The sequence below is a fragment of the Diprion similis genome, chromosome 14 (assembly GCF_021155765.1).
Source record: "Diprion similis isolate iyDipSimi1 chromosome 14, iyDipSimi1.1, whole genome shotgun sequence".
Taxonomy (NCBI): Eukaryota; Metazoa; Arthropoda; class Insecta; order Hymenoptera; family Diprionidae; genus Diprion; species Diprion similis.
This window is the reverse complement of record NC_060118.1, coordinates 266,583-279,049: the sequence shown is the minus strand read 5'-3', so window position 1 is coordinate 279,049 and position 12,467 is coordinate 266,583. Positions and strand designations below refer to the sequence as shown.

At 38.9% G+C, this 12,467-nt stretch overlaps 1 protein-coding gene across 1 annotated transcript; it reads left to right on the top strand.

Annotated features, from left to right (window-relative positions):
- The first annotated feature begins 6,685 nt into the window (after positions 1 to 6,685).
- On the top strand, positions 6,686 to 9,501 carry LOC124414914. The gene is made up of 6 exons (XM_046896079.1): positions 6,686 to 6,736; positions 6,996 to 7,002; positions 7,127 to 7,178; positions 7,261 to 7,431; positions 7,635 to 8,066; positions 8,124 to 9,501. The coding sequence occupies exons 1-6, from the start codon at positions 6,686 to 6,688 to the stop codon at positions 9,499 to 9,501; spliced, it is 2,091 nt and encodes a 696-aa protein (XP_046752035.1).
- Positions 9,502 to 12,467: the final 2,966 nt, after the last annotated feature.

The window sequence follows — 12,467 nt, the reverse complement described above, 5'->3', positions numbered from 1 at the left end:
ATAACGAATGCGAATTCATTAAATCTGACGGTGGAGCAATTAAGTGCATACGGGGAGCGATTTTTTGCCGCACAGAAGATCCTTTAAATCCCTTCCGTTTAGCCAAAAACCGCGTTCAAAGAATTTCCCTAGATTTCAGTTTTTTTTTCGGTTTTCATTTTTTTAGTTTTTCTCTGGATCCATGCGGGAGCAATTAATAAAAAGTACGGAGCAATTAAGAGCAAATCGGGAGCAATTTTTTGGTATATTAATTATTTCAAAAATCTTAAGTTGCAGGCCAGCTTCACATAGGTTGATCACGCTCGATGAGCATGGTAAGGGTAAGACCCCTATGATAACTGACAGCACTTCTTACCGACCGGCATGATTTCTTACCAACCGGCACGTTAATCTAGGGGATTTCTTACCGACCGGCACGCCAATCTAGGGGATTTCTTACCAACCGGCACACCAATCTAGGGGATTTCCTACCGACAAGGATCAAAACGATGGTAACCCCTTACTGACAAGACTCGAAGTGATGGTAACGCAGAACGCTGACGGCTTGCTGGAGTGGGGATAACCTTGATGGGTTTGCGTCCAGGCTAGCCGTGGCGAGGGGAGCGTGCTTTGCCGGTAAAGTAGGGTTCGTGGCGCAGAACCGGCATTGTATTTCTACTCTCGGAAAATTCGAGACAAAACAAAATACCGGGACCATCTCTAGAAACTAAACAGGAACTGCGCATGCGCGAATTTAAATCCGTCGTCCGTGCAGTCTGGCCACCCCGAGACCCTGCTGTCAAACTCTGTTTCTGTCGGCGACGTAGTTCACATGCATTTTTGAGGTTAGAATCTCAAGTTATTGAGATAGTCACTCGGAAAGGCTTGGGAAGCATTTGTTATTGAAAATTGATTGTTCAAAGAACGGTCGGAATTTAATGCTGATGCTCTTTGGAAATTCGTCCTATTCGATTGAAACAAGAAATCTGTTCAAATGTTGGGTGCTTGGAAGAAACGAAGCAGGTAGGTGGGGACAATTTATTCAATCATTTTCATTACTTCATACATTAGGAATAACAATGAAATTTTTTTCTATCAACAGAAAATACAGCTAAAATAATAGCATCTCTGCTGTTCGCTGATGTCTTCTCTTCCCATTCAATTCATGACACATGCAGAGATCATCGGCCACTTTTGTTGGTTGGAAAAGGAAGTAGTAGATCTTACGGTTTCTTCCAATTTCAAATCTAATCTGAAGAAATCTAATCCGAAGAGTAAAACTCAGAAACATTCTGTGACACAAGTTAAAAATCAACATTTTCAAAATGTGCCTCAGTGTCACAATTAACTTCAAGGATAATCATGTTTTAGAGTAATGTTCAGAACATTCATACGAAAATATTGACTTATCGGGTTCAACATTGTACCCCTTGTTCCTTTGAAACAAATGAATATCTAATTTTCACTGAAGTTCATGAAAATATTCACTTAAACCTAAATCCAATACAATATCTTGTTCATAGTGCTCCGAACATCATCCAGTAACATGAATATCCGGAAGGAATCCCTCTGTCGCAGAAACCGTTATAAAGTTCTTTGTTTTTAACTTGTGCCACTAAATAACTTTTGCATTGCAGATTCCATTTCCAATCTCAGGATGAGATTTTTTGTTTCGAACAGTGTTAACATGGGATGCAGAATTAATTGTAATAAATGGAGATTCACAAACTCTCAGTTTCAATGAAGGACCATTGTAAGAGTATAAAATTGAATCTGGTTTCAAGCTTTCAATAAGTTACCGGATGATTCCCTGATAAAGATTCATCATAAAAAAGTTAGCCAGCAAGTAAGTCCTATTGTAGACAGAGTGATCTGTAGTGATTTGTAACGTGTACTAGTAAGTGAATGCATTCCTTAGACCTTGCCGGGGTTGAACGAGGCTCAAGCACGGATGATAGCTGCAACTAGCTAGTCAGATGATACTGTCGATTAATATTGACTTTAGAGACATTTTCAACTGAAGTTATCCAACATTTTTAGATTGAGATTGGTTCAGTTTACACATCAAAATTCATCCTTGGAATCTGATTTAACACTTGAAACACTATTCATCTGAATTGAATACCAAGAGAGTGAAAAATAAAATATCAAAACTGCCGGAAATGAAATTTGAAGAATAATTCGGGCCAATAATACTGCTTGGATTACAATGGTGCACGGAATGATTGCTCTGTAAAATTAGTGAGCAGCAATTGTTGAATAACAAACTTATTACTATTGGCTCGATAGATTTAAAATAATGGAATATTCAAACACCATGATCTGTAGCGTGTCATGCTCTCCAATTTTGCCACGACTGATGTTTAAAAGGTGGCGATGACCAGAAGAAATTCCTTCGGATACCTGTTGTCTAATGGAACAACCAGGTTCGATGGTTGGAACGGTGGCACCAATCGAGAAACTAGGGTCCTAGCCACCAAAACGTTTTGACCATCAGGTAAGGTATGATTTTCATCCTATTATCCAAACTTGAAACTTTAAGTCTGTCAGAACAAACAAATTTTATCATTGAATACATGTGAAAATATTGTAATATGCAAATATCATAGTATCAGAAATTTACTTACACGCTTCAACGCCTGACAACTTTAGTCTCGCTTCGATGATGTTTGTTTCCCACCTGAAAATATTAAAAGATATTATCATCAGACAAGAGCTTCTAATTGTTTTGAATACCACTAATTTTCAATAAATTGCGACAGAAAAACAAATTGCTACTTTTTGCACTCCTAAGCTTTGTGTTTCAAGATACACTATTTCTTTTATTCCTTGTTACTGATTTTATTTTAATATATCATGTTCATTGGCACTGATTACTGGCTTCCGGAGCACTGCACTGTAACAAATCTACTCTGGAGCAACCTTCTACTGGGTTTCAACAATCCATTTATTTGTAATTTTATGTAAATAAAGAATCTGTTTGAAATAAACAATATTTTTACTTACCTGCCTCAGTTTGTTTAGACTCCCACTCGTTGATGACGTTCCACATTTAATTTCAGATTTCTTCTTTCAATAAATAACTGATCCAATTTCTGTAGCTTTTGATATTTGTTTCTCCGTTGACGCCTTTATTGTGTCGATTAAATATCTTCTAATATCAACTACGGTATTGCTGAATGACACTTTTCTTAGAAAATTCACGATAAGTAGGAATAAATATCAACATAACCTCAATACGCTACTTTATGCGCGAGATATTCAGAGCCTTGTCACATTTCGTGTACGTTGGTCGCCTTGGTTAGCTGACGAAAATTACTCCGCGGGGCAATTTCGCTGACCAATGAAATTGAATCATTTGGCGCATGCGCAGTTCCTGTTTAGTTTCTAGAGATGGTCCCGGTATATGAGCGTCAAATATGTTAAAGTTACATATGATGCTTTAGGTATCTTCTGCGCTCGTAATATTCATGTGCTGCCCTGGCACTGCAGCCACCATTACTCCGTAATCGTCAGATGCAGTGATAGGACATTGCGAAATCCGAGCTACTAAATCCACTTTGGGGTGCAATTTTCTATCTTTTTAAGCTCATTTATATCCTAGTTGTCAATTATTTTTATGTTTGAAGATATTTCATTGACCAACAATCGCGATGCTACCATGTATATGAACTCTGGTAAGCAATGTGACGAGTATCTCAAGCCTCCAAATACAGCAGCGATTGTTTTATATGGACTCGCACTTGATTCAACTACTATGTTCGCCCATCGTCAAACTGACTCTGAAAGATCTCAAAGATAATCTCAAATCTTTGAGCACCACAGCGATTAAAGGTTCTAAATCCCAAACCAATGGTGTCTTGCTCGACCAAAAACAGCTGCATCTTCAAGACAATATACCTTACGTTCGCCTTGAAACAATAACATTGGCAGGAACACTCTTGTCTTGCTCTAAGATGTTGGAAAAAGCAGGGAACATGCCGAAGTTAACCTGAAAATCAATTTCTCATCAATTTTTTTTCCGCTGTAACGATTTTGCTTCCTTCTCCTTGTGATTTCTTGGCCATAAACTTGCTTGACTAAATGAATCATACATTGAATAAACTACTACAAATATGGTGAGCAATGAAATTTCTAATTTGATCTAAAAATGGTCTCAGTTGAAAACAGATCACCTTTCAATTAGCTGAATGTAGTTTATCTGGCAAGGCCTTATTCATATTATCGTTATGAATTATTTTTATTTTTGAAGATATTTCTCCAACAAGAAATGGGGATGATTCCAAATGTACCGACTCTGGTGAAGAATGTGAGGAGAGTCTCAACTCTTCGAATACAGTAAAGATACATTCTTCTTAACGCACTCCTGCTGCGGCTGTGGCATTCACTCATTGTTAAACCAATCTCAGCAACGATTTCAAGGATGATCACGCGTTTTTCAATGTCACAGAGATTGATAGTTCTGAATTCCCAACTTCGTTGAACGGGATACTTGCCACTTGTAACACTGACTCTAGCCAAGAATCAGAAGTAGATCCCAAGTCTGCGAAGGTGACTGGTGTTGAACTTACAACCACGTGTTCATATGCAAAGCCAAAAATAATAAGCAATGATTCTGTTGAATTCGACATTCTAAGAATTCCATTCAATGCTGATAATACTTACCATGTAGATAGCTCATCGGTTCTTGATATGTATCGACGAGTGACGAGGTTTTTCGCCGCCCTTGTTCACCCGGAGAAGTTCCCAAGAGTTAACCTGGTGCACAATGATTCGGCAACCCGCGATGCACTCTGCAGCTTACCAAAGCTATCGCGAAATTTTGTTGGGCGCCTGGCGTGATAAACACGCCTCGAATCTTTACCTTCGCAATTCCTCGGCTATCCTTCTCTATGCCAGGTAGCTCAGTACCGCGGAGAGGGGGGTGGGTAGTTTTGCGGAGAGAAAGAACGGACACTCGACACGAGACAGAATTTAACAAAATAAAATAAAATAATATATTCAAAAAAAAAATTCGAAGCGATACAAAAACAAAAGAAAAAAAAGAAACAGATACTCAATTCGCCTCCTGCGATTCCACAAACAAAATAGAAAGAAAATCAAATCTTAACTAGACCTTAAATCTACGTGCGCTAGTCGCGTTCCTCGTCTCAACGAGATCAACAAAACCAGGAATCAAAATACAGAAAATCGACAACGATACGAACACGCTACTCGTGATCGTCCTTCCCTTAATTATAAATATCGGCGCTATTCGTCGAACCCTAACAGAATTATCGCGCTAATCGCAATACATACCCTACAAGTACTCGACAGTAATTCTTACTTAACAACTTAAATCGAAGCGATTAATCGCGACGCATCCGAAACTTTACTATCTTCTGAAACAAATCAAACAAGGAAACCAGAAATAATAACCCAGCCAAACAGAGCGCTCACACTTAGCGATACGCGACCTACACGAGAGGTGACACTTTCTGAACACGCGAACGCGACTTGACCCTGTGCAGCGGAATTTGGGCTGCTCGCAATTAACGAAACGACTGACTCTACTCAACATGTACTATAGCCAAAATTGACTCGATACGTTATCGCAAAACAAACAAAATAAAAATCAAGCTCCGGCCACCAAACAAGGAAGTCGGCAAACGAATTTCGAGTAATTTCGCAATTCAGTCTTACAATGGCCAACCGTTACTCGGTGCGCCGTTCTAACTCGTTCTCGAAATTAGTCCGCAGAAATTTATAAGCGCTTACCACTACGCAGCCACGCCAAAAATGCCCCGACGCGATAGTCTGACATTTCCCCGGGTTTCTCTTTTTTTTTCCTATTCACCAACTTCTTTTACTCGCTCAATTTTTCTCTTTTTCTCATGGACTTCGCGTTGCTTTCGCCACCAGGACTCAAGTGTCGAGCTTCCGCCACGCGGAGCCGGAATTCCAGCTTAGCCTCCTCGTTTTCGAAATTTCTCGCATTCCATTGGGTGGTCGGTTACGCAATTCTTAAATATAGCTTATCGCTAACGTAGGTTTCCGCTGTCGCGGGTCGCTGATTGGCCGTCCGTCTCCCAGGTTCTCCGCCGTCGCCAATGACGTGTGGATCGTGCGGTTGTCGACGGGATGGTGTGTCGCAAGGAAGGTAGGCTACGGTTCGCTGGCCAACAGCGGGAATCTCGTCCGCCTCGGTTTCCCTCGGGGCAGAGCTCTACGTTGGCGCTCCCTCCGTAGCCTCGTGTGAGACCCTCCGCTCGTGATGTACCCTCCGTCGAGGTCCTCCGTCGTGACGGTCTCGAGGTGGTCGGATTCGTCGTCCATTTCCCTGTTTGGTGTCGTATATGCTCGAAAAAAAAAATAAACGAAAGAACCTGTAATACTTAACTCGCTAGCCTGTAAAGTGTCCTCTCTCAGAGTTTCGGATGCGTGACCCTTGTCCTGGCGCTCTTTACGAATTAGATAATCATTCTTGTCGCGAAATCCCTTGTTAGAGTCCCGCCTAAGGTTCGGGGAGCTACTGGTAACGAGCATCACAGAAAAAATGCCACGTTACAGTATCAATTACTCAACTAATTTCAAAGTTAAGAAAAATAACGTGTTCAATTATGAACATTGTTAGACTTAAATACACTGCTGGAAAAGTTCATATGATGAATTTCGTAATCTTATGGAAGAACTCTGCATGTAATTTGTTATAACCTTTAGATTATGAATGTGGTATGGCATGAAAAATCACAGGATGAATTATAGCATGAATTATCAAGTATAATATAGATTATTGCGTTCAAAGAATAAAGAAAATGGTGTGTCGATTTGTATGACCTATATCTGATGATTCATATTATGATTTATCACGTGATTTGTTATATATGTTACATTTGATAGTTCGTATGCTTTGAATCATTATGAGATTTGTTATTAGTATTACCTCTATCAAATTCAAGAGATAAATTGCACGATAAATTACATGCAGTTGGGATTTCTCCATAACGTTATGTAACTTATAGCATTAACTTCTTTAGTGGGGTGGTAAAAAGTTTACCTACTTATATTTTCAGAGAAGAAGTAATTATTTTTAGCACAAAATAGCTAATTTATACACTGAGGTTTTTAGAACTTCAAATCTTTCAACTCTTTCTCTTTTCATTTTTAGGAGCTCAACTTGATCAAGATTCTTCGATGCTGCAGAATCTACATAGAGATATGTATGTTGAGAATTCATTGTTTGTGAACATTTTTCATTTATTTGCTATAAATTAATAACGTTTTTACCTTTCATGTCTTGAGGATAAATGGATTGCCAATGGATGATATGCCTAATCGTGTAATGCCTTCAGAAAATGTTATCAATGGTTTGAAATCTCGCAACTCATATGAAGATTATTCTCCTGCTATGAGCTCCACAATTACAGAATCAACGATAATGAATACCTTGAAGGATGGTCTCGAAGGTGAAGAGTATGAATCATATCCGGCAAATTTTTCTCTTTATGAGTATAAATGCACTGATTCTCAATGACACGTTATTGGATAATGTGAAATCAAATTCAGGAACTGTTGGTGGGTCCAGGATTAATGACTAGTTTATGCCTCTTCCTAACTTTGGAATACTGCCCAGAATTTTTTTACATTTTTATCTCAACCTGTTGCTAATTTATAAGTATTGGCAACGTAAAATTCACAGAAGTGTATCTCCTTGAAACGTCTTTCTGTCCAACAACGATATATGAATCAATATTTATTTCTAATCTTAATGGTATTGATGACGATAGAGATGAAGATTATGAACTATCAGAGGAGAGCGAGAAGAGTGATATTATTAGTGAAGTTGAATTGTCTAACGTTTCAACAAGCACTCAAACCGAAGCCAACAACACATCGATATCAAACATTTCTGTTAGGAAAAGATCAGCTCCAGATGATACGTACATGCGCGTAGCAACTTCTGCGACAGCATCGTATACGAAAGAACAGTTCTGTTTCTATTGCAAAACGATGCAGTCAAAGTTAGCTCGTCACTTAGAACAAAGGCACGCCAATGAAGAGAATGTAAAAAAATTTGTTGCTTTGCCGAAACGCAATAGTGCACGACAGTAAATTATAGCTGCTATCCGAAAAAATGGTAACCATCTTTTCAACATTGACGGAAGATTTAATGACAGAAGTTTATTAGTATGTCGTCGACCCAATGAAAAAATGAACAAGATTGCTCAAGATTTCATGGCATGCGCCAAGTGCAAAGGGCAGTATGCAAGGTCAGTCATCCGACATCACTGGCGCAAATGTACTAAGCGTGTCGGTAATGCTGACAGAGTCGTCATGGTGAAAGGTCGAGCTGTAATGGGACATTTTCACGTGAAAGCGAATGATCTTGTAAGCACATTCGTTTTCCCCTACTCGCGAGAAGATGAGGTAGTTCGCACCATTCGATACGACGAACTGTTGGTTTTATATGCTAATAAACAAGCCGATCAACATGGTACGCAGCACCATGCATATCAAATGGTTCGTGCACGTTTGCGGTTGTTAGGCCGATTACTAATAGCCATGAAAAACCTTGACAGTGAAATAACTGATTTTGCATCGATTTTTAACCCTAGATGCTATGATAAATGTATTATTGCGGCGAAGCATGTTGCACAGTTTGATAAACGTACTCGTACATTTAAACACCCGGCAGTAGCATCGCATATTGGTGCGTTGTTGATGCATGTAGGTGAAGTATTACGATCCGAGTGTATAAAATCAGAAAACGAAATGAAGCAGAAAAGATTTGAAGACTTCTTGAAATTAATGAGTGAGAATTATGGTACTGCCATAAATAGAGCAGTAGCCGACACTCAAATGCAAAACAATAGACGAAAAAAAGTTATACTCCCCACCATAGACGACATTAAAAGACTGCGTAGATACCTGAAAATTGAACGTGAGAATTATATGGAAACTCTGCTCAACAAGTTTTCAAGCGCAGCGTGGCTGAAACTCGCCGAAGTTACTCTTATCTCTCTACAAATATCTAATCGTCGACGAGCTGGCGAAATTGAAAGGATTTATATAGAGGACTTTGAATCTCATCAAAGTATAAATGCGTCTGCTGACAAAGAAGTATTCAATTCACTATTAAAAGACGCTCAAAATCTTGCTAAAAAATATGTAAGATTTATGATTCGTGGAAAATGTGGTCGGAAAGTGCCCGTTTTGGTTCCATGTGATCTTGAGAGTATGAACCTCATCCAAAAATTTCGTAGCCAAGCAAAGGTGACAGATCAAAATCCATATTTTTTTGGCTTACCATCTATTGACCCAAACAGATATAAATACCTACGCGCATGCGACCTATTGCGAAATTTTTCTGTAGCCTGTGGTGCGAAAGTCCCTAGCTCATTACGTGGAACAAAATTGCGTAAGCACATCGCAACCCATTGCATTAATTTAAATCTGTCTGAAACCCAAGTGAGTGATTTGGCAAATTTTATGGGTGACAATAAAAAAATACATAAAGAGATTTATCGCACAACCAATAGCTGAGAGAGATATTACTTAAATGTTCAAACTATTGGAAAGCGCTCTCGGAGCGGAAGATGACTGTCAAGAAGCAGATCTGAACCTATCTGACACTGATGACGAAGACACCGAGAATGATCAGAACTGTGTGAGTTTGCCTATTCTGTACCTACAATACATGTTGTCGCCTCGGCCATCGGACGGTCATCAGCTGTAGCCGATAGGTATTCTCGTCTTACCTTGGTATAAGCGTACAGAGCACTTCTTGCCCCACTCGTCCGGCAAGGCTTCACCGAGCTAGTCGCTTGAATTTGTGTTAAAGTACTTATATACATATATTGGGAATCTGTGTTCTTCGGGCTTCAAACACGAGAAGTCATTCCTACTTTTGAGTCCAGGCGAGTGGGCCATCATTGCGAGCCACCAGTCTGCCCGCCTACTGTCCGGTGAAGTTTACCAGATCATTAAAGCGAACCTATTCGATATTTCGAGTATGATTTAGTACACCAATTTCCTCTCCTGCCTCGTCCCGAAGTAGTAAAGATATGAGAGTTCTGGATTTGGTTCCAATTTCCTCCACCAGCCCCCCTATTCCTATAGGCCGGGGCGACTGCAGCGCCGTTAGGGAGGAGGAAGGGAGCGAGGGAAAAGCGTGGGTGGGGGTAGGGGGGGGGGAGAGGTTCCTGTCGGGTCTTGTTCGACGACGAGAGGCTCTAGGTTAGATAACGCTAGACCACTTAAAAATTCCTGGAAATGCTGCCTCTCAGCTCATGCCGATCATAAACGCAGTGGGATAGGGACACCAGGAGGAAATTAAAACGAGAGGGTATCGTTTCTACACGTTCGTTTCTACACGTGCCAATACCTAACAGTTCGTTTCTACAAGTGGCGATCCTACAAGTTCGTTTTTCCCGAAGAGTTCGTTTCTACACGTTGCGTTCCTACAACCGAGAGGTTCGTTTCTACAAGTGGCGCTCCTACAACCGAGCGGTTCGTTTCTACATGTGCCGTTTCTACACGCGACCGAGCGGTTCGTTTCTACAAGCGGCGCGACTACCGAGAGGTTCGTTTCTACACGTGCCGTTTCTACACGCGACCGAGCGGTTCGTTTCTACAAGTGACGATCCTGCAACCGAGCGGTTCGTTTCTACAAGTTTCCAACTAGTTTTTTGATATTTGAGTACGGTAGTATTCGATTCGGAACCGTGTCTAGAAAGTTTTTCAAAAAATTCAAGATTCGCAAAAAAATTATTACAAAAGTTGTAAATAATTTAGTAGAAGAAAAAGGCGTTTAGTTTTTTGCAAATATCTCAAAAACCGTTGCAGATATTGGAAATGTAAAAAAATATTCTGAAAGAGCAGGAAATTTCCTGCGAGAACGTCCTAACTCCCGGAGCTCCTCCACCAATATTTATAATTTCAATTCGGAGGTAAAAATAGGGCTGAAAACGGGCGATGGAGCGATGTGACGATCGTGCGCTCGGCAAGATTCGCTCATATTTGCAACAAAAACTTTTTTAACCCATTAAATATGGATATAAAAGGAAGAAAAAAATTCAGGTACCATTGAGACACATAAATGAACAATAATCCGTACAGAAAAAAAGTTGTTCCACAATTTTTCAATTAATCATGCTCTTGTTAATCAAGTTATTTTAACAATTTGTGAATCGATATTAAAACCCCTGTGACTTTCAAACTAAGAACCGGAAAATTGTTTCGACTTGTGTAATCCATTCTTCAAAGGGTTTGAAAGAGATCTCCGTTCGTAAACTTTTTCAATTTCGATTTTTCATGTTTTAATCAAGAATTTAAGGAATGAAAATGTTAAAAAATCAAATAGAGCTACCAAAAAAACTTATTTTCAAAATGTTTCAATTGTTTCGATTTCTAATCACTGAAAACTGTACGAGAATAATTTTTTGAAATTTTTCACTCCGACTTTGAAAAAAATTCTGATAAACAACTGCATTGTTTATGACATTGTCAAAATTTTGTTTCTGACAACTAGATCGTCGATAACAACAACGATTTTTGAGATAAAAATCGTTTCTTAAAACAAAGTCCCTATGATTCAACAACACATCCTTCAATTAACATTTCTTTTTCATGGTTAAAAATCATTATTGAGGAACCATTTTTTCTTGAAAAATCGTTATTCCCAGTGCTCTTTCATATTGTGACGAAAAAAATATTTTTTGTTCATTTCCTAATTATTTATGTAATAAACAATCTGTTATAAACAAATGTACATCCACACTATATTTTTTTTTTAAATACTGCCAACACAATGAAAACAACGAAGCAGGACTTTTCGATGAAAATATTTTTTTCCTATTTTTTTACATAATTTCAAACCTTCTCGTGTCTTCGAGCTTGCCATTTTTTTTTTTTTTCTTGTTATTTATCATTGCGATGCGAATAGCTTGTAAAATATTACCAATACGGCAGAGACAGTCGAGATCTTTTTTATACACTATTGAATAACACATAAATTGAGCTTTTATTCGAAGATCTAACTCGATTATTTATTGACTTATTTGCACTTATTTATAAAAAAAAAAAAACACGGAAACATTGTTTTCCACCTCTTGATCTAAATTAAAATTATGAATATTGTTGGTAGAGTTCCGGAGTTAGGACTTTCTCGGAGGGAATTCCCTGCTCTTTCAGAATATTTTTTTACATTTGCGATATCTGCGATAGTTTTCGAGATACTTGCGAAGAACGACCCCCCCCCCCCCCTTCTCCTTTTTTTTACTAAATTATTTATAACTCTTGCAATTCTTTGTTGCGAGTCTTGAATTTTCTCCAAAAGTTTCTAAACGCGATTCCGAATCGAATGACACCTCAACGATATTTTTAGGAGAACAGTAACTGAAAATCGTGAAAAAGGCGCTTGCTGACTAGTCTATTTAATGGGCATTGATGCTACTATCCGATGAAAAATTCTTATCATTTTGCCAGGCAGACTGGACAAATTTTACGTA

Excerpts from the sequence above, each read along its gene's own strand:
- LOC124414914 (XM_046896079.1), top strand. The coding sequence starts at position 6,686 with ATGTGGTATGGCATGAAAAATCACAGGATGAATTATAGCATGAATTAT. Across the intron at positions 7,432-7,634 it reads GATGGTCTCGAAGGTGAAGA|TATTGGCAACGTAAAATTCA; the intron begins GTATGAATCATA and ends CTAATTTATAAG. Across the intron at positions 8,067-8,123 it reads AAACGCAATAGTGCACGACA|ATTTAATGACAGAAGTTTAT; the intron begins GTAAATTATAGC and ends CATTGACGGAAG.